This window comes from Cyprinus carpio, chromosome A7, assembly GCF_018340385.1.
Source record: "Cyprinus carpio isolate SPL01 chromosome A7, ASM1834038v1, whole genome shotgun sequence".
Lineage (NCBI taxonomy): Eukaryota > Metazoa > Chordata > Actinopteri > Cypriniformes > Cyprinidae > Cyprinus > Cyprinus carpio.
In genome coordinates, this window is record NC_056578.1 from 23,939,254 (window position 1) to 23,960,689 (window position 21,436).

The 21,436-nt window shown below is 36.5% G+C and overlaps 1 protein-coding gene across 2 annotated transcripts in view; it reads left to right on the top strand.

Moving 5' to 3' along the window:
• Positions 1–21,436, top strand: part of LOC109064506 (receptor-type tyrosine-protein phosphatase N2-like) — a 184,171-nt gene that overhangs the window by 31,044 nt on the left and 131,691 nt on the right. For both annotated transcript variants that reach the window (XM_042760507.1, XM_042760506.1), the window contains 6 exons: positions 13,187–13,304; positions 13,716–13,827; positions 15,589–15,988; positions 18,458–18,691; positions 18,833–18,867; positions 18,959–19,377. In XM_042760507.1, coding sequence (XP_042616441.1) covers positions 13,187–13,304; positions 13,716–13,827; positions 15,589–15,988; positions 18,458–18,691; positions 18,833–18,867; positions 18,959–19,377 — 1,318 coding nt within the window. The remainder of the gene's footprint in view (positions 1–13,186; positions 13,305–13,715; positions 13,828–15,588; positions 15,989–18,457; positions 18,692–18,832; positions 18,868–18,958; positions 19,378–21,436) is intronic.

Here is a 21,436-nt window from a genome sequence, read left to right on the forward strand (position 1 = left end):
GTATCACATTTAATTGTTTTCTTATTTCAACAGTATAAGATACGTTTCACTGTGGAAATTATTGTTTATGTGTTCACAAGTCCATTGTCTGTTTTTCTAATTACACATCTCTTTGTTTACCAACTTCCCTGACTTCATTCAGCTCTTATCAGCTGTCAGATGCTTTAGCTTTCAGTCTGTTACCTTTTTTTTAGATCTGACATTAGATTGTTGACTTGTCATCTCACTTCACCTGCTTATTTACTGCCACTCATTTACCTGTCAGTGTTACTGTAACTCTTTTGCCCTTTTACCCACATACTGTAGAAAAGCTGTGAAGTACATGAAAACATATGTCTGTCTATTAGTTGTCGTAATTCTCGTCTACATGCTTACAATACCATTCAAAAGTTTGGGGTCAGTAAGATTTTATTCTTAAAAAAAAGCAAAAAAAAAAAAAAAAAAATTATTTACAAAGGATTCATTAAATTGATTGAAAGTGATCGTACAGACTGTATGATTTCTGTTTCAAATAAATGCTGTTCTGAATATTCTATTCATCAAATATTCTAGGAAAAAAATTCATCATGGTTTAAACAAAAGTATTAAACAGTAAGAGTCAGTTGTTTTTAACATTGATAATAATGTGAATCAGCAAATCAGCATAATAGAATGATTTCTGAAGGATCATGTGACACTGAAGACTGCAGTAATGACTTTGCATCACAGGAATACATTTTAAAACATATTCAAATAGAAAAAAAAGTTATCTTAAATTGTAAAAATATTACAAAATCAAATCATTGTTGCTATATTTTGATCAAATTAAAATAATAATAATAATAATAATAATTTAAAATGTAAAATCCTAACAACCCCAAACTTTCACTGGTTATTTGTTGACCTTGATTGCTGTACACCTTGTTGACATGATTAAATGCTGGCCAGATTTCTTTGAAACTGAAGATTAGTGAGTAACAGACTAAAACCTCATCAAAACTTCACTGACAGCAGTTTCTGGTTTCGTCAATATACTTAGCTAGTAAGTTTTATCTTTGGCAGAACCGTGTCACAGTCAGTTCCAGAACTCGTCATCTCAAGTCAAAGCTGACACACAGCCAAACGTACGCTCATCTTTTGTGGCACGATGTTGCTGTCTGTCACATGGACAGATGAAAGAGAGTAGGATGAAAGGATGAGACTGAGCACTCATCCACTGCTCAGGGGCTTGGAATTGGACATCTAAGGGCTTTCGTGACAGAAAGGTTTCTCAATGATACACTGTGTTAGCATTGCTGGACTGAATGTTCTATAACTGATAGAGGAGAACTTCTGCAGAGATGTGAGTCTTAATCTGTTCAAGCTGAACATATTTTTTTGAACATGCCTGATCTGTAGGTCTGACTTGAGATACTTGCACTTGTACAACAAACTCTGGGCACTCTCTGTGTTAGACGTCTGTTCAATGTGTTGCAGCTTTGCTAGAATGGGGTTTCATCAATAACTTAAAGCCAGTTTATATGAAAAGCTAATTAGTAACATTGAAGTGATTTCATACAAGGCGTGTATGTGTGTGTGTGTGCGTGTGTGTGTTCACACTGTTTAAATAATTACAACAAGCTATTTCATCTAAACTTTTTCAAACTGTATATGTAATATACAAACTATACTACTAACCCTATAACAGAATTGTTCAGTCAGTCATCTGTATTATGAATTCAGAGCATTCAGATTTAATTTAGAGGGTACAAACATTGGTTTTATTCGATGAGTCATGTTCATTTAGCTGCAATAATACAATTTACAAAACATTTTATAGGAAAAAGATATAAAAAGATGTTTAAATGGGACCAAAGGGATAGTTCACCCCCCAAAAAATAAAAAAAAAATAACGTGTAATAAGACCCCTAGAACTTTGTTATAACAGCTATGGTTATGGAGATAGGTCTAAAAGGGATGGTTGATTCTGTCATTGATTACTCATCCTCATGTCTTTACAAACCCTTTAGACTCACTTTCTTCTGCAGAACACAAAAGTAGATATTTTGAAGAACATTCAGTTCCTCAGAAGAGAGTAAGCCAAACATGTTTGTAAAAACTTGAGGGTGGATAAATGACAGAATATTTATTTTTGTGTGAACTATCCCGTTCAGACCTTCCTTCATAACCATAGCTGTTATAAGACAGTTCTAGGGTCTCTCTTTGTCATAATGTTATTTACTGGGATGTAAAAATGTACAGCTGCTCATGTTAGGGTTTTTTTTTTTTTTTTTTTTTTTTTTTTTTTACTGCAGTGCATATTCAAAGCATTTTTTTTTCTGACACCAATCAGAACGTAGGGCTTCTTGTTGTCAGTTTCCAGCATAGCCATTTGGGGGCAGCATGCTCCATCTGTCGGTCTCGGGTGAAGGCTCTGAGCCTTTAATAGGCTGCAGAGGCTTGCTCCCGGCTTGATCTTTTCAAACAGCCATAAATGAGAGTTGAAAAGCGTGGAAGGCACGCAACCATCTTTGGGTAAATTACCAACATGGTAATGAATATTAGAGAGCCAGAGAGATGGCCGACTTACTCCAATTACCCAAGCTAAATAAAGAGAGAGAGATCAGGAAGATGAGAGGCTGTGTTCAGCTTCCTCTCTCTCTTTTTTTTCTTTTTGGATGCAGATGGTGTCTGAAACCTCGGCTTTTGATTGACATGCTGTGTTGCAGTGTTTTTATTTTAATTTCAGAGCGCTTTTGCAAGGGAGATCTCAGGCGTCTTTAGATGTTCCCCTGTGTTCGTTTGTGTGTTTGAATGGCTGTGTGTTGTGCGCATGTGTTTTGTTTGTGTGCTTCCATCTATGAATTTGTGCCCAATTCAGCAGACAGATGACAAATGTGTGAACCATTAAATTTAAATTTTATCTTATTTTTTTTTCTTTTGCATTTTATTTGTGTTTTTTTATTTTTGTGTGTGTATGATTGTTATACACGCTTAGTTTTTTTTTTTTTTTTTTTTTTATTTTATGCATGTGCAAGATTTCAACACATCTGCCTTGCAACCATCACATTGCACTTTTTGTAAGCCTTACAGGACTCTTTAGCAGACCAACATCCTTCCACATTCCTCCTCACAGGAGAGAGTGCGATAGATGTAGAGAACATCAATGCCATTGACTCACAATTCTCTTTATCACGCGTTTAGAGTAGCTGTAGAAATCACGCAATTTGTGAAGCCGCCGCCGCCGCACACCCTGCACAATGTCATTAGATCGATGCCATTGACCGGACGGCAAGAATGTTCTCTCTTTGTCATAGGGGTCCATCACGACAACTGACACCCCTCCCTGTTGTGAGCTGCCTCATATTTCATGCCATTGTCTTTAGATGTTCTTCAGATTTCCCTGCTCCTGGATTTGAACAGCCTGCTCTTAATGCATCGTGCCATCCCTTTGATCTTCAACCATGGTCAGTGTGTCTATAGATAATGGGAAGTTACAGATGTCTCCTGGAGTAGAAAGCTATTAATGAATAGAGAGGGACAGATAAGAGGTGATAGAGAGACAGTTTGGTAAGGAGCAGCTGGAAGGGAGAGTGAGAAAGAGGAGACAGATTTAATGGCTTGGCTCTTAAGTGAGGCCACACATAATAGACAGCTGAAATACCTCAGAACTGATTCTCTGAAATCACATGAAGTTATTTGTTCTTTAAAAACAATACTCAGCTGGATGTCATTCATAATGTTTCTCATGCTGTTTAGATGCTCAAAGTCAGTTATGTTATGCCTGGTCTGTCAGTCAGCTTTTAGTAAAATTTGTTTAAAATTTAATTAATTGTATTGTATGAATCACAGTTATATATACACATATACACATATATATATACACATATATACATATATACATATATACATACACACACACACACACACACACACACACACACACACACACACACACACACACACATATATATATATAAAACTGTTTTTACTATTTAGTCACACACGGTAGTCAAGCTCGTATTCCTTACCAGTTACCATAGCAACAGTGACCAAAGTAAAATCAAAGATGGCGACATCCATAATACTTAAAGTTTTATCACTTATGATGTGACAAGAGTCCAATCAAGAGTCAAATTTTCATTAACCGACAGCAGCTTTTATATTTGGGTGGAGAGCGGAGCATGTGAATCGCTTACAGAACACAAAACTGACGGGAGCGGCTCCGGTAGAAAACTCATTTCTTCGTCACTGTAAGTTACCGAAAACACGTAACACACGATTGATCCGCGTTTGTGCGGCAGAGCGGCTCTCTCTCGCGCTGTATGACGTGACAGACAACTAGTTGCCAGTCCTGTTCCGTTCGCACAGCACGTGTGTCCCGAGAATGCGGTTGTGAGTCCTGAAAATGTACAGGTGTGAGTTCGGCTACACTAACAATGCGGTTGTCACACCCGTAAATAACTGAACTGTGTGAACGCAACCATATCAAGCACTCAAATACAGGACTGACAACCGTATTCTGCTGCTGTGTGAACATGGCCAGATATTACAAAAAGTAGCTTTAGAAAGAGTTTTTTCTTTTTTCTTTTTTTCTTTTTCCTTTTCATTTTTTGAGGTGAACTATCCCTTTAAATAGTTTTTTTTAAATTATTATTATTAATATGGACTTTTTATTTTTATGGAATGAAGTAAATGGCTCTTTTTATGAATGGGCCATTGAATCATTGGTTCACCCGATTCATTCAAAGCGAGTCATTCAGAAATTATGTGATGCTTGAAGATGCACAACAGTTCTGCTGTGGCTTTAATAAGTAATATTTGCGTTGGCAAGACAAACAGACAACACAATACTAAGCTCTTATTTATCAAACTGTTCAAAATCAATTTTCACATTGGCACTTGTGCTATTCAGGACAAAAACAGAAGTCGTGTGATATTGCACTCGTTTCTTGTGTGATATTGCTTAACTATATCATATGATATAAATATGAGACAAAATCTCACACAGGGGCATTTTTGCCCCAATTTCTTGAATTTTAGGGGCATGTAACAAACAGACCATTCGGTGTTTGACATCAAAGTACCATGAGAGATATAGAGAGCAGACAGCTCTGTATGCATTCGAAATTGCACTCACAGTACATAGATGCATGAAGTATGTGGGCTGGGAAGGGGTGGGTGTGCTAATTGTGTAAAAAGTTTTATTGTATTTTTTTTCCATAACGAATTAATTAGATTTACGTGTTAAATCGACAGCCCTATTGTAAAGTATTATATTATTAAGGAAGACCAAAATTATGCTTATGAATTCAATAAATTGCTTGTTTTTAGGCATATTACTGGTCTTTAACAGTCCATAACAATCCATTTTGCAGTCTGTACGAGGTAGACTTTGGGCTATTTTTTTTTTAACAAAGGATGTTTTGTTGTGTTCCATCTACACTATTTTTTTAATTGCAAGTATGAAGACAGACATCTTTGGCTATTTAGTCATAGTCACACATCTTACACCATGAACATCACATTTTTAAGATGCAGTGTTAGTGTAATAGATCTTTAAAAAACGTGTCTCAGGATTCCTGTGTTCTGTTCAACACTAAATAATATAATACATATTCTTAATTACAGATACTCCATCTCAAAATATTTTTTTTTCCCCTCATACATTTTGATGCGACAACACATCCAGTACTTTCAACAAACTCTTATTTTCCAGAATAGTTGCAAATATACAGATTTGTTCATTAGAAGTATATAGTGGACCTGATTTCTGAGCAATGTAGGTTCTGGTGGGGGGTTCAGGTAAAACAACACAAGGCGTATGAAGAGACACTGGTGCTGTGAGACGTGTATAGATGTGTAACATGGCCCTCCAGGCTTACTTGTGACCTTTAACCTTACCATCATCCAGGTAGAAACTCCTTGTTCAGATAGAAGTTCAGCGAAGCAAACTGATTGACCTTGACATGTGCATTAGAGCTACTTTCTCTCATGGCCCACGAGAGACGAGACACAGGGGAACAAGTATGAGAAAGGCAGATAGAAGGAGAGCAGGGGACATTGGCTGCAATAGTGCACTACATGTTTGACATATACCTCTTAGACTCTGCTAAAGCCATCCATGACACCTGTGTGGTTGTTTGTGTGCAAGTGAGAAGTTCGAACAACTCCTGGGAATTCATTTGCTTAACAACAGATTCTTGACATTTCTTTGTGATACTATTATACCATAGTAAATATTAGATGGTCAGTTTGTTTTCAGCTTGTTAGATGCTGTGCTGAGCTGTAGGTCCATAACACAAACACACACACACACACACACACACACACACACACACACACACACACACACACACACACACACACACACACACACACACACACACACACACACACACACACACACACACACACACACACACACACACACACACACATATATATGGAGCTCAGTATTTTAAAATCATTTATTTCACATACAGACATCTTTAACTTTAAAGCTTGAACTGAAAGTGGAAGACATGACAATATGAGTAATGAACTGGCACATTTTGCACAACTATGGTAACTAGCAGTAGGATGAAAACATTGTTATTAAACTTGCAAGTAGCATAACAAATAACATGAAAACACAAATGCATAACAATATAGTACAATTCAACAGCAATAGTAAGGCAATAAATTAGATTTCAGCAGCCACAATGCATGCTGGGGAAATGCTATGCTCTGCCAAGCAAACTTGGGTGTGCTACAAATGTATTTATATGTGTTGTTTATTTGATGGTGTGAGAGAAGCACTATATTTGACAGATCAGGGTGTGAAAAACACATTTGATTGGTACCTATTAGCCTGTGTGTAAGCCCTCCAACATGCTAAATAATGAGTCCTGCAATTTACTTATATTTCTCCCTGGCACACTCAAAGTTAACTGTCAGAAGGGCTGGTAAAACCAGCATTGCAAAACAGGAGCCATTACATTGTTATCCCAAGTAACAAATTGTTGGTAATTAGTGAAATCAGTGCTTTAACACAGCAGAAGTATGTGTCCTTGTACATTGTATATCTTGTATATGTTTATTTATTTATTTATTTTTAATTGTCTGTTTACATATTTGCAAAACATTTGTATTAACAAACCCGTCAGTATTCATTTGTTGATTTAAAATTACTTGCATTTAGTTTTGGGGATTGTTATGTATTTATTTTTTTAATTCTTCAAAAGTGCTTTTCAGTACAGTAAACGTCAATAGTTTCTACAGAGCTCTCAGTGGTTCTCTTTTCCATAGAGGGCTTAAGATTATTGAATTATTTTTCTGCATCTGTTGCTCTGCAGCAAAGTTCACATCATTTTGCATGAGGTTCACTCAAGACAGCCAGCCAGTATTAATCTGTCCAGAAGCACTCTTCTTGAGAAATTTCAGAGTTTTCTGTTTTTGCCATTTTCTGGCCAGTGACGATGGCTTTTGCAGTAGATCGGGTTTGTGTGTTGTGCTTAGGAGGCAAAAGAATGATGACCTTTCATCATAATTAGTATGGAAGCACCGAAATGAAAATTTCTTGGCCAAAGCAGAAACTGAACAAAATGAAACACTGGGCTGAAGATTTTTCCCCATGTATTTTGCCAGTTTTTTCACCATTGCACAAATTAATTACTGTTTTGTCTTGCTTTCCAAATAAAAAATAAATTACAAAACAACAATTTAAAAATATTTAACACTGAACATTTTTTTAACATTCTAGCAGAGATTAAACTAACAAAGCACAATTTAACTTAAAATTAATAAGTTAGTAAAATAATACTTTTTGGCTATCAGGCCCCCTTCTTGAATCAGGCATGTATTTTTTACAGTACAAATAAAAGCAGCCTTGCTGAGCATAAGAGACTTCTTTTAAAACATTAGAAAATATCATCCCAATTTGAACACTATGTGTGAATGTTACAATTACAATACTAACATTTATGAATGTTGATGGAGTTCTTGCTTTTTCTCAACTTTTATTTTGGCAGAAATGTGCAGGAAAACCTCAGTGCTTCTTTTTGTTGACAACAGCGGATTTATAAAAGAGTCTCATTATGATTACGTCGTACGTATTGCATTGACACGTCTTGTAAAAAATCATAAAAATGTGACTGAGCAACTGACGAGGAAGACTGTTTCATTGCAGATTTCCCTCGCGCTTTGGACTTTGAACCCTGGTTGACAAGCAGATCCGCCGCGAGTTTGTGCAGCACTGTCAGAATACATGCGATTCGTGCGTGTATTAGAAAGCATAACGTTCTGCAGTTTATTTACTAATTGTTTAGTATTATACAATTTCGCGATTTCAATCATCAAACAGTAACCAGCAACAATCACCTCTTCCTCTTCTCATCGAAGACATTGTGTCATGTCATTGTTCTGTACAATTTATTATGCCTTTTCGCTTATTCAGTTGCTGAACATTCGGTGCATCCCTAATAATTAGATAGGGAATATTAGATCTCAGATCCTTGATTGTCGACTAAAAATTCAGGGCTGAACAGAAACCAGATATTCAAAGTTGGTAAATACTGCAAATATCTGTCAATTAAATTATCATTCTGTAATTGTTAATGGCTTTTATGGAAGGTTTCTTTATTTCTTTTCTTTTCTTTTCTTTTCTTTTCTTTTCTTTTCTTTTCTTTTCTTTTCTTTTCTTTTCTTTTCTTTTCTTTTTTTTAGAAAGGGAGCAAAATCATAGTAACAGGGTTGTGTGTAAAATGTTTTTGTTAATTAAAATGAGTTATGAATTATAAATATTATTTTATATAAATAATATTTTTGCAACAATTAATTGTATTTCAATTAAATAGATTGTCGGAACCACATTTTAATGCATTTTACTTTGAATGTTACTTTGAATGGTAAATTTATTTTATGTTAGATACTCGACTTGGTCTAACAACAACAACTGAAAAAAAATTTGATTTGTGCCTTTAATGGTTGTGGAATGTGCCACCTGAGTTGAAATAATTAGTTCATGAAGATACTATGGAAATCCCATATAATCCAGGAAAAGCCCACCTGCCCCCTTGCCTAATTTATGCTATTATACTATCACAATAAATTAGGCAATTTTATGATGAACAGAATTAAATCAGTGTTTGTCAGCTTCACTAATTGGAAGATGGTTCCATATTAACTTGTGCTCCAGTTTGCATATTGACCCACACAACCAAAAGCCAGTCAAAACAAAGAATGGAAGGCATGTCTGCTGCTGAAAAGGAATTTAAATATTTGAAGATCATGGCATTCTTTATATAAAAAAAAAATGAAAAAAAGCAATAGATGTCTGGAAGAAACCCCCCACCAACATCACCCCTACACAAGTTTTGATAGCAGTGACATCCTTGACCGGTCTGCTAATTAGTAATAGCACATTATATCAGGCTCCATCTAAGACCTAATGAGGTGGACCTTTGCTGAGGCAAAAGGGTGTAGCACTCTGGGTGACAGGAATTTAACAACATTGTAATATGTGTGTTTCCTTGAAGGGTAAATGCTGATGTAACACAAATGCTCAGCTGTCCTCGTACTTGCTATTCCTCTTACGTTGTTCACTGAATTTTTATACAGTTTTTTTCTTTTAGTCAGTTTTGGATTTTGCTGAATATGGTGGAAAGAGTACGAAAATATTCTACTCAAGTAAAAGTACCATTACATGAATGAAATTGTACTTAAGTACAAGTATAAGTACCAGTCTAAAAATCTACTCAAGTAAAAGTAAAAAGTAGCTTGTTTAAAATTTACTCAGAGTAAAAATTACTTGGTTACATAACAGTAGGAGGGAGGGAGTGGGACCAAGGGTGTCAAACTCAGTTCCTCGAGGGCCATAGTCCTGCACAGTTTAGATATAACCCTAATTAAACAAATCTGATCCAGCTAATCTAATCATTTAGGCTTATTTGACAACTACATGGTAGGTGTGTTGGAGCAGGGTTAGAACTAAGCTCTGCAGGGCTACGGCCCTCCAGGAACTGAGCTTGACACCCCTGGGATATGCCTTTAAATCTCAAACCAGTTGAAGGAGTCAGTTATTCAAAATAATAAGACATTTGGGCTGTTACCAGGCAAATTAAATCAGTATCAACGAAATTCATCTTTTCAATGCAGAGAAGCTGCATCTGAAGTGGCATTTAGATGTATTTACATAATGTTTAATGCAGACATGAATGCATTTAACCTGCAGTTACACATGCAAAAATAATGTTTTGATATATAAGACATAAAATGTTAATTAATAAAAAATAATAAAATAATACATTAAATGTGAAATTAAAATCACCAGTAGACGTCAGCAAGTCACTGTTAATAAGTGAGTCATTGTGATTGAACCGAATCATTTAAACGGTTGATTAATTCAGGAACGAAACACTGTCATTCTTCAGAGATGCAAAACTGTGCTATGGTGGCTGTGTTTGGAATTATTTTTGTTGTTGAAAAACAGGCAATATGGTGTCTAATCCGCAAGTCTCTTAATTAACTTCTTGTTTATTGAACTGTTGTTTTTTAAAAAAAAGTTTATTGAACTGTTGTTAAATTTCTGAAAGAAAAAACCCACTCTTCATGTGATACTGATTTACTATATGAAATTATATAAATATATAAATTTTGTGCCCCTATATCTTAGATTTTTTGATCATTTTAAATGCATTTTAACAGACTGAATCAGGCAGTGAAAGAACGCACTCTAAATGCGTGTGCGCACTAGTCTAGTCTACTAGACTTCAAATCGCACATCGTTTAAAATACAATTACGTTATTATCGCAGATCGCACACCCTGCACCACTGTCTTTTTGGCTAATTTGTGCAAAACCTTTTGCTAAACTGTCAAAGCTTCATTTTAACCACCAATGCAACGATGCAAGTATTAACCTTACCTCTACATGCTTGCGAAGGGTTGATGTCAAAATTTTATATAAGCTGCTAGTTTGGTCTCCCTAGGCAAACACAGCTTAGGCTACACTGCATAATAGAGCATAAATATGGCCATGGGTTTCAGTTCATTTCCTTCGAGTTCAACTTCAGCGGAATACTACAGGGTTTCGTTTTCAGCTGGGTCTGCACCATAACGCCTGTCTGTCCGCCTGCATCTTTCTTGTGATTTTTAGCCCCAGTTTGCTTTCCTTCCCTTTATTTATTGCAGTAGTTTCCAGGGAGCGATTTTTTTTTTTTTACTCAGTAATTAATGCTTTTTAAAATGTAGCAAAGTACAATACTTCAAACAAATTATACTTAAGTAAAAGTAAAATTACAGATTTTAAAAATTACTTGAAAAAGTAGAAGTACACAAAAAATTTAATTTGTTACTTTCCACCTCTGCCATTAAGTTTAGTCAGTATGTCATGGTCATTCATTTTAGTCAGTTTTTAAATGGCGTCTAATTTTAGCGTACAAAAATTATGTTTTAGTTGATGAAATTGTGCAAAATTAAACCAAATATTCAAACGTTAAATGTTGATACAGGTTTAAATTAATACTGTATTTAACAAGTGGTCTCTTTATGTTTTAGTTATTTAGTGTGTTATGGATTGAGTGTATTCATAATGTGACTTGCACATTCTGACAAGCACAGAACCCCTTCTCTTGTCATATTTTGTTAACTGTTTATTTGAATTAAAATTAAGTTATGTCATGATATTCATTTTTGTCTTATTGAATGAAAAACCTTCATTAGCAAAGACATTGTTGGTCATTTAATTGACAAAAAATCTCTTTAAAAATGTATTATATATTTTGTGTTACATTATTAACACGCATCCTCGGATCCCTCAAAAAGGCACAGCATCTGTAATGTGACATTTTCTCTCCTTCATTCAACATACTATTTGGTGATGTATAGAATAGATGATATTTAAGTGTAAGCCAGCTGAGCTGAGGCCCCACTGTAAGCCCATGATGTGTCTTCTGCCTTTTTTAGCGATATATGTGCTTATTAAATTATACTGGCTTCCTGTACGATGCAGGATTCATTATTAACTGCTATTATATGTTTTTAAAGCTTTGCATGGTTTAGCACCAGAGTATAGTTCAGATTTAATCAGTTTGCATCAATCTAATAGGTCTTTGCGTTAAAATGATCATTTACATCTGATGGTTCCTCGATCTCGTTTAAAATGCAAAGGTGATCGGGCCTTTTCTGTTGCTGCTCCAAGACTTTGGAATGACCTTCCTCTGTCTGTAAAATCTTCTCCTACACTTCCTGTATTTCAGAGTGCGCTTAAAACTCATTTGTTTTCATTAGCATTTGATAATGTTTTGTAATTTGTTCTTTGTTGTTGTTGTGGCATGTTTATAATGTTTTATGCTTGATTTTATTCTTTTTTTTTTTTAGTCTTCCTGTACAGAACTTTGGTTTCCACATAGTGGTCTTAAAAGTGCTTTATAAAATAAATGAAGTTGAAGTTGAAGTTGAAGTATGTAAATAAGAGATTTACATTGTCTGCCCCTCTTCTCAACCCCACTCGTCATGTTTCCAAGAAAACAGATTAGCAGGACTGAGTGTCGGAGGCTGGTGGAAGGCTAATGAGGTCACATCTATAGGGGCTTAAGGAGATGCTCTTCACATTCTTATTCGTTCCTTAGCATCTGTGGCTGGTTAATGACATTCCTCCCATCCATCCGTTCAGTCACTGCATACCTGTGTCACTTAGTGTGATAAACAATCTCAAGTATGTCTGATTCGGTGACATTTGCATGAAAGCTGGATGAACACGTTTTCAGAATGCACAAGATGGGATTTGATGCGTCAGTTTGGTGTTTTTCCTCCCTGGAATTTAGAAAGTGTTGTAATGGATTCCGACCTGAGTTTTTTTTTTTTTTTTTTTTGACCAGATGTTTGACATTCTTTACAGTGTGGCATTTTTTTAAATGGTAAATTCAGGTGAATGAATGATTTTATACGTGAGGTACTAATACAAATTCTGCTGATTACTGTGCAAGTCTTTAGTCTTCAAGAAAAGATATGAACTAATTAGTGTGAATTCTTTGAATATCAGCAGCAAGTTATTTAAAGTTATTGTGTGCAAAGAGCAGCAGTGCTCTTTATCCATGATGGTGACTTAAAATAGTGTCTCTTGTCTGGTCTTTGTAATGTCTTTTGAAATGTCAGCAATTCAAGGTGTAAGCGGGGTTTCTTTGAATATAATCCGGTTAGTTTATGTATATGCTACTTTATGGTTCTCTCTGTTCATTTTATTATAGGATATACTTGGCAGGATGACACAACTCAGGAGGTAATCTCAAAAGAGCTCTCACAACTACCCAAGATTCCTCTTGAAGGATTTACAAACACCTTTTCTCATTTCAATGGCAATTCCAGGTGAGCTCCTAAATCCTCTGTTGTGTTTAGCATCCATGACAATAATGTGTTTATGGAAACTTTTGTTGTCGTAGTTGTTGTTGCAATCTTTTATTAACTCAAGTTTAGTATTTTTATGTAACAGCAGTTGATAAGACAAGTTTCATTCGTTAACATTAATTTATGCATCTGGTGTCTTGAAATAATTTTGCAGCATTTAATTAAGTTAAAGTTAATTTATAGATATACTATATTTATATACCGAAAAAGTATTTTTCATTAATAGTGAATGCATCTAATGTTGACAAATTGAACCATTTAGTAAAGTGATAATCTGATAATGTTTGCGTTCTAGACACTTTTTATCTACTAAAATCTGTTTATCTGTTTTTAAACATGGAATTGTATTATAAACATTTCCAATGGGGACAGGAAGCAGAAAGAAGAAGTGAGCAGGACACTGCAGAGGTACCTTCAAGGTTTCCTGCCTTCTGATGTTGCCTCCTTCAAACAGAGTCCTCAAGGGCAGCAAGTGCTTTGGAAGGTGAATCTCCAACAGCTATATATATGAATAGTTCTGTTTGCTCACATATCACTTGAAGTATTTGAAAGCATAGTGACTATATGGCAGTTGTCCTTAAAGGTGTCCTTAAAATCTTCAGCTTGGGGCTGTAAACAACGTGGCAGAACTACCACATATACTGTACACTGATACACTGTTGATGTGTATGAAATATAGTAGTTACTAAATGCATTACTTTAATGCCCTTCTAACAAGTGCACTGTACTGTACATGCTGTGGAAAGTCAAGTTTTGCAAAAATCGCCATGTATTGCTACTTGCTCAGCACTTCATTAGACAACTGTCAGATAAGCACATAGCTACTGGGGACATGTAATCTGAGGTTCAACCTGCTTGGTACCCACAAACCATCACCAAACAACTGTTCTTGAAGTTAACAGTCGTGAGAGTTGAAAAGTTCACTGCACTATTGAACATTAGTGTCCTGCAGTGCTTTTGGAGCCAGCCGTTTGTATGTGCTGGGCTGTTAATCGAAGCCCACCCTGCGGTTCTAAAGTCAGTTGGGCCTTCTATTTTGCAATGGTGGGAAGAATATAATTGTTTTATATAATCTCTCATATAGAGCAGAACAATATGCAGAGCAAAAAGAGGGAGGCTGATACAATGTTAAAATGAGACAAAAACTCTTTAAACAATATTATTTTTTTTTCAGTCTTTGATAAAAATGTTTCTACAACAACTTTATCGAAGTGGTACCATATGCAATATTCCCTCTAAGCTGCATGCGTGTGTGGCCGTGCAGAAGAAATAATATGCCGCACACAGGATAAACGCAAAAATGAATTGGGAAAGCCATTTGATTGAATTCTAGTAAATGCAAAATAACATTTCAGATGCTGTGGAACAAGATCGGTCCGCTGGTTAGTCAGGATTTGCTTTGCCATTGCTTTCACATGACTTTTTGGATGCACTTGGAAGAATTTATTTGCAAAATGCATTTCCATCTCCCATTATTCGCATCAACCCTTTTTCGCAGTCAAAAACCACCTCAAGCGAGGGTAAACTTTTTTGCGAATTAAGGGATTTTTATTAGAAATTTGGCGTTTCCATCACTCGTTTCTCATGCGATACATTAAAATGTGCATTAAAATAGGGTAATGGAAACATAGCTTAAAGAGAATGATGTGCGCAAAATCAGTCCCTGTAGAATACAAATACTTCAATGGTTGTGGATGAAATAGCTCAACATGAGAGCTAATGCAAGCGGAACATGTGAAATAAAACGTCATCATGTTTGAAAGAAGAGTGCATTGATTAAGTGGTGGAACTAGAGGATTATGGGTGTGTTACTGTAAAATAATTCACGTTCATGTTTTTTTAATATTTATTATACTACAGTATATTATATTATATTATAACTGCTTCATTTTTTATGTTATATTATATTATATTATATTGTTATAAAGAATTGAACTGTTCTGTGTAAGATTTTTTAAAATGTTTTTTTAATTGAATTTCTTGGCAACACAGCACTGTAAAAAAAAATATTTTCTCAGTTAACCTAAAATGTGCATCATTTAGTTACATGAAAGGTCAAATCAAAGATCAGGTGACTGAAATATGCGCCTAATAGAGAAAAGTTTTTCTTAGCAAGAAAAAATTAGAGGGAACATTAACCACAAGTATATTGTAGGTTTGGTAAGTGGAATGTTTCTGTTTTGCATGCCAAATTCTTTGTTTATTTATTTATTTGTTTACATGTTTATTTATTCTTCTACCATAGTACAAGGGAGATGGGCCCCGTAATCATAAGGGTGTAATTCAGCTCAAAGAGAAGACTCCCTCGCCCCGCATCTTCCTCCTACAAGGCCAACCTGATCTCCCTGCAAATGTGGAACAGCCTCCCCCAGGTCGATCATACTTCACTGGTTTTGAGCAGGGTCGTACTGTCCCTCTTGCTGAGCTTCAGCAGTATCAAGCTGGGCCCATGAGAGCACAAGATCCTGGTAAAGGTCAAACACAGGGAAAGGTGCATTACTTCAGCCTCCAGCACACTTCTGCTACCAAAATAGAAAAACTGCCAGGAGCTTCCAAGCAACCTCCAAAGCCCCAAATCGAAAAATTGTTTTTCAAATCTTCAACAAGCAACCCTGCTTACAAGGAGGCCCTCAGTTCAGTAGATGGTGAGCTAATCCTTGTTCATATATATATGTGTGTGTGTTTGTGTGTGTGTGTGTGTGAGTGTGTGTGTGTATATATATGTGTGTGTGTGTGTGTGTGTGTGTGTGTGTGTATGTATATATATATATATATATATATATATGTGTGTGTGTGTGTGGAAAAAAGTTTCAGTTTATCTGGTATTAATATTTATACAGGTAAGTATGTGTTTGAATAAAATTAATATTGTCTGTTTTATTCTATAAACTACTGACAATATTTCTCCCAAATTCCAAATGAACATATTATAAATTAGAACATTTATTTGCAGAAAATGACAACTGTTCAAAATAACAAAAATATGCATTTTTAAACAACACAGTACTAATGTTTTAACTTAAAAAGAGTTCAGTTTTTGGTGGAATAACCCTGATTTTCGATCACAGCTTTCATGCATCTTGGCATGCTTTCCACCAGTCTTTCACACTGCTGTGTGGTGACTTTATGCCACTCATGCAGAACTTCAAGCTGCTTGGCTTTGTTTGATGGCTTGTGACCATCCATCTTCCTCTTAATCACATTCCAGAGGTTTTCGTTGTGGTTCATGTCTGGAGATTGGACTGGCCATGACAGGCTCTTGATCTGGTGGTCCTCCATCCACACCTTGAATGAACTGGCTGTGTGTGGCATTGTCTAGCTGGAAAATACATTCCTCAGAGTTGGGGAACATTGTCAGAGTGTCAGTCCTGTATTTTGTGTTTTGCTACCCATGTGTTCCATGACCCAGTTTTCCCATGTCGATTGTTTTCAATTTGATTCCAGGTGTGTCTCGTCTTCCCCTGATTAAGATTGTATATAAAGTGTGTTCTGCCTATTGTTTCCTGTCCGTTATTGAAATTCGTCTCTCCCCGCTATGTGTGTGTTCTTGGTTCCTTTGATGTCAAATAAAGTCTGTTCATTGGAAGTTTACTCCTTGTCTCCTCATTCCTCACTCCACGCTCCCTCACAGTAGCAGAGTGTGACACAGAGCAGAAGGAAGCAAGTTTTCTTTTTCAAGACAACTTTGTACGTGGCTTGATTCATGGGACCTTTATAAAGATGAATGGGCCTGATTCCAGCCTTGTTGAAGCACCTCCAGATCTCCGATCCTCCACCAACTTTCACAGTGGGTGTGAGACACTGTGGCTTGTAGGCCAAGTCTCTGTATAACCATTAGATGACCAGGTGTTGGGCAAAGCTGGAAATTAGACTCATCAGAGAATGTCCAGTCCTTATGGTCTGGCTCAGCTTGGCTCTTCTTTGCTTCTCATTGATGAAGGGGTTTCTTCTAGCTTTGCACATCTTCAGCCCTGCCCCTAAGAGCCTGTTTCAAACTGTCCTTACCGTGCACTTCACCCCACCTGCGGTTTGCCATTCTTTTTGTATGTCACTTGATGCTATCCTACAGTTGTTAAATGACATTCAAATGAGTTGGCGGTCATCCCGGTCAGTGGAGAGTGATTTTCATCTCTGCCGGTCTGTAGCTTTGTTGTCCCCAATGTCTGCAGCTTGACCTTGTTCTTAAGAATTGCTGTCTTTTAAATTTTAAGGATGGAAGCAACCTGACGCTCACTGTATCCCTCTACCAGTAAATCCAGAATTGAACCCTTGTTTTCCTCACCAATTCTTTTTCTTTTCAACTCTTTTGGCGTGGTCAATCATTATTATTTGATTCCAGTTACTTTTGAGGTACTACTAGCCATCCAGTTTTTTTGCCATCCAACTGGTCCTACAAAAAGAGGATATTCATGACCACAGCAGTGGTTTTTATACTTTTCCTCATTAAATAAGAGGTGATTACCTAATCGGTACTTCATTAAGCAGAATGAGGTATGCCTGAAATTCAACAGACACTGGAATGGAATGGCTGCCATACATGTAGAGATGCTGATTTAAGAAAAATTGGAGTGATCTTTTTGAGTGGATTTTTTTTCCAGAGCTGTACAGTATGTTGTATATTTACATAAATATTTTTATATGCATTAAAAAAGAAGCCAGGAAAAACAATGAAAGAATTAAATTATCATATTATGTTCAGTCAAACTCATTTAATGCATTGGTTGGAGTATTTGCATTATACTAATTCATGTTCAGGATCAGTCTGAAGTGAATGAGGAAACATTAATATCATTGTGATAATTTTATACCCCAAAATAAAATAAAAAACTCACACACAATTATTAAATTATAAATTTACCTTAATTGCGAAAGAGAATGAGGTAGAGATGAGAAACACAGTCTGGCTCCAAATACTTATATCAGATGAATTAAGCATAATGTGCTGAGCAATTACATTTATTGGATTGCACACAAACACTGACAGTTCCATGATGAGTTTGCTCTTATTCTTTTTTTTAATCAAACGGGGTTCATACAAATTTGAGCAGGGTGGTACACTTGCAAAATACTTTACCAGATTCTATCCTTCTATCCTTGCCTCTGTTTTCTCTCAGAGAAGTTCATTGACGGAGTGGTTAACCAGCTCGGACGTCAGAGCGTCAGTGTGGATACTTTGACCCCAAAGGACCTGGACAAGCTCTCCAGGGTCATCACCCAGGCCCTGCAGGTGGTGGATGGAGTGGAAGGGGTCAAAGGTAGAGAAGCCACACAGGATGAAGTGGAGGCAAAGAGAGAGCCCCGTCAAGGGTTACATCAGATGGAGAAAGCAGATGACACCACACATGAAGGTAGTAACCCCTTAACAAAGATAAATATGATTAGTTCCTGGTTACACATGTTTTAAAACCCCAGTTACAGGCCTTAGGTAAAACAATTTTTGGTCAATCGAGAGCCATGAGCTTTACCATAATTTTTAATTCTGTTTACAGAAGCAGAAGATGCTGCCCTTAAATCTGATGACAAGGTAATATATGGAAATACACAGGGCCATGTGACTCATGATATATCTTTGTGATAAAGTCAGTAGAATTCCCAGTTTAATTTTCTATTTCCAGGACAAAGGTTTTATCAGCCAGCTGCTGGAGTTCCTGGATCATAACTCTGGCACTGGATCTGTGCATCCTTCCCAAGCAGAAGAGCCTTTTCTGGGGTACATCGACCAGCCAAATGCCGGAAGCCCGTTGAGGGCTAGTTTGGAGAATGTCCAGAGCCGGACAACACAAACAGAACTGGACCTGATGAGGAAGAAAATGGAACCTGACACTTTGGAGACAGAGCCACTGGTGGACGCTGAGGTAGAACAGTGGATGCACGGTTCTCCGGAAGTGAAACCAGAGGTTCAACCAGGAAAAGAGCCCCAAAAAAATTCCATGGAGAAAGAGGAGGTGGAAAAGAAGGGTGTGAGAGTGGAAGTGAATGTTGGGGCATATTCAAGTCCACATGATGGAGACTTTGGCTACATTATTACTGAAGGGTAAGTATATATTGTATAGAAACACTTACATAGATTGTCATGATGAGGAACAAGGTGTTTGCACTCATGAAGGGCACATGGATCTATAGTATGCTTTTGAAAAAAGTCTCTTATGCTCACCAAGGCTGCATTTATTTGATTAAAAATATAAATAAAAAACAGTAATATTGTGAAATATATTATTATGGGTTAAAATAACTGTGTAATAACGTTTGTGAACGGCGAACATTTAAATAAAAACTTTAATAATAAAATAAACACAAAATAGGGCGACAGCCCCTCGTGGACTACTGCCGTGCACAAACAGAACCAAAACACAAAATAAAATCCAGGCCTGGTCCTCTCTCGTCCTTCACTGTCATTACTCCTCCTCTTATCCTTCCAGAGCTCCTCCGTAAGACCGGTGAGTGGTGCAGGTTTCGCTCATTTTCAATTACTCCACCGGCCTCGCTCCATTCCCACGGCTCTCGGCCCTGCCCCACTCGTCACGAACTGTTTTTAATTTGATCATATTTTAAAATGTAATTTATTTCTGCGATGGCAAATCTGAATTTTCGGCAGTCATTACTCCAGTCTTCAGTGTCACGTCATCCTTCAGAAATCATTCTAATTTGCTGATTTTGAACTCAAGAAACATTTATCACTGTTGAAAACCAGTTTGCTGCTTAATTTTGTGGAAACTGTGATACACTATTTTAAAGATTCTTTGCTGAATGTACATAATAAAAGATTTTATTTGAAATAGAAATCTTTTGTAAGATCATAAATGTCTTTGTCACTTTTGATCAATTTAATGCAGCTTTGCTCAATAAAAGTATTCACTTGGTCCCACTTTATTTTAAGTGGCCTTGACTACTATGTACCTACATCAAAAAATAAGTACAATGTACTTATTGTGTTCATATTGTATTGCAAAAAACTTTTGCTAATATTGAGGTGGGAAACAGGTAAGGTTAGGGACAGGTTTGGTGGTATGGGTAGGGTTAAGGGTGGGTTAAGGTGTAAGGGATGGGTAAACAGTGTAATTATAAATGTAATTAAAGAAATTAATTACAGATGTAATTACATGCAGGTATTTTTTTAAATATAAGTACACTATAAAAACATACATGTACACAATAACTGCATTGTACCAAATGATTAATTTAAATTTAAACAACACTCGTACTCTTTTTGCCACTGTTGAGAGACTGACAAACCCCCCAAGTCAGATTCCCAGTGAAATGCTCTCAGTTACCAAATGCAATGAGTTTGCTTCCTTCTTTTCTGAGAAGATCATTAATATCAGGAAGGCAATTAGCACATCCTCAAGTAATGCAGAGGTCAGACAGATCTGGACGCAATATCAAAAAGATACTATGTCTATTTTTGAAGCAATTGATAGCAAAATTTTGGAAGAAATAGTGCAGCACCTAAAATCGTCAACCTGCGATCTTGACACACTTCCCACATCTTTTTTCAAAAGTGTGGTTTAACTGTTTAGAAGCAGATCTCTTAGAAGTGGTGAACGCCTCACTTCTTTCTGGGACATTTCCAAACTCCCTGAAAACTGCAGTTGTAAAGCCCCTCCTGAAAAAGAGCAATCTTGATAACACCATTCTGAGCAATTATAGACCAATATCTAATCTTCCTTTTATAGGCAAAATTATAGAAAAGGTAGTTTTTAATCAGCTGAACAAATACTTAAACTCAAATGGATACCTGGACAATTTTCAATCTGGTTTTCGACTGCATCACAGCACAGAGACAGCGCTCATTAAGATAATAAATGATATTCGCTTAAATTCTGACTCTGGCAAAATATCAGTGCTGGTATTGCTAGATCTCAGTGCTGCGTTTTGACACTGTCGATCATAACATACTACTACTAGAGAGACTGGAAAACTGGGTCGGGCTTTCTGGGAAGGTACTCAAATGGTTCAGGTCATACTTAGAAAGGAGAGGTTATTATGTGAGTCTAGGAGAGCATAAGTCTAAGTGGACGTCCATGACATGCGGAGTCCCACAAGGCTCAATTCTGGCACCGCTCTTGTTTAGCCTGTATATGCTCCCACTAAGT